General features: G+C 46.9%; 1 protein-coding gene across 1 annotated transcript; it reads right to left on the reverse strand.

Annotated features, from left to right (window-relative positions):
• Window positions 1-413: 413 nt before the first annotated feature.
• LOC140015933 (uncharacterized) lies at window positions 414-836 on the reverse strand. Its single transcript, XM_072068768.1, has one exon. It carries the CDS (start codon window positions 834-836, stop codon window positions 414-416), a length of 423 nt encoding a protein of 140 aa, XP_071924869.1.
• Window positions 837-1,159: the final 323 nt, after the last annotated feature.

A 1,159-nucleotide genomic window follows, 5' to 3' on the forward strand; every position in this document is an offset into this window, starting at 1 on the left:
TCCTTAATTCGAATTTGATGCATATCATCTAACCTAGATATAGGGTGCCGATACTTTACCGTAATTGCATTCACAGCTCGGCAGTCGGTGCACATGCGTCATGCTCCCTGCCCTTGGCACTTGAAACATCGATCATCTCTTCCTCCTATTTTGGCTTGGTTGGTCACCAAGTTTCCCTTGTTGTCCCCCTTAGGTGGTTCGACTCTTGCTTTACTAGGAAAGTCAGATTTTGTGCGATTGAAGCCTCCTCGGTCCTCGCTCCTTCACTTATTCCTTGGGGTGAATTGCCTTGAATTTGGGGTAGAGTAAGAATATCCAGTCCGTGTGTTACCCCTCCTCTTAAGACGGTGCTCCACCTTTTCAGCTTTGGCCACCAACTCGTGGAGCTCTAGGTAATGCTCCAACTCAACCTTCTAAGCAATTTCAAGTCGAAGGCCATTTAAGAATCTCGCCATGGTTGCCTCCTTGTCTTCTTGAACATTGGCCCTTAGCATGAGAATCTCCATCTCCTTGTGATATTCGTCTACACTCCTAATGCCTTGCATAAGAGTTTGTAACCGTTGGTACAAATCTCTATAGTAATGGCTAGGCACAAATCGGGTCCTCATCATGCCCTTTAACTCGGTCCAAGACATGACCTCCGGTAGCCTACTCCTTCGTCGAGATGAGGTAAGTTGATCCCACCATACGACCACATATTCGCTAAACTCGATCACGGCTAACTTCACCTTTTGCTCATCCGTACAGTTTTGGCAGGCAAAAATGATCTCCACCTTTGACTCCCACTCCAAATATGCTTCCGGATCCGACCTCCCCTTAAATTCTGGAATTTTCATCTTAATACCTTTGAAAGGGTCGGAAGTTTCTTCTCGGGTCCGTGGCTTAGGCTTGGGACGCCTAATAAACTCCTCTTCATCATTGGAACTTTCGGACTCCACAACCTTGAATTTCCCGTGAGAGCTACGAGGTGTACTCGAGGAACCTCTGTTGCGGGATAATTTGTAACAGCCCCACCTTCCCCTAAGGCGAACCAAAGGGGTTAGCGGACTGCCTGCCCAGCTCTCGCCAGGACTAACGGTACAGTTTACGTCGTTCTATTACGTTCCGAAACATACCAAAGCGCGCAAACAAGTCAAAATCACTAAATAAAAAAAAACGA

Source organism: Coffea arabica, chromosome 10c, assembly GCF_036785885.1.
Source record: "Coffea arabica cultivar ET-39 chromosome 10c, Coffea Arabica ET-39 HiFi, whole genome shotgun sequence".
Taxonomy (NCBI): Eukaryota; Viridiplantae; Streptophyta; class Magnoliopsida; order Gentianales; family Rubiaceae; genus Coffea; species Coffea arabica.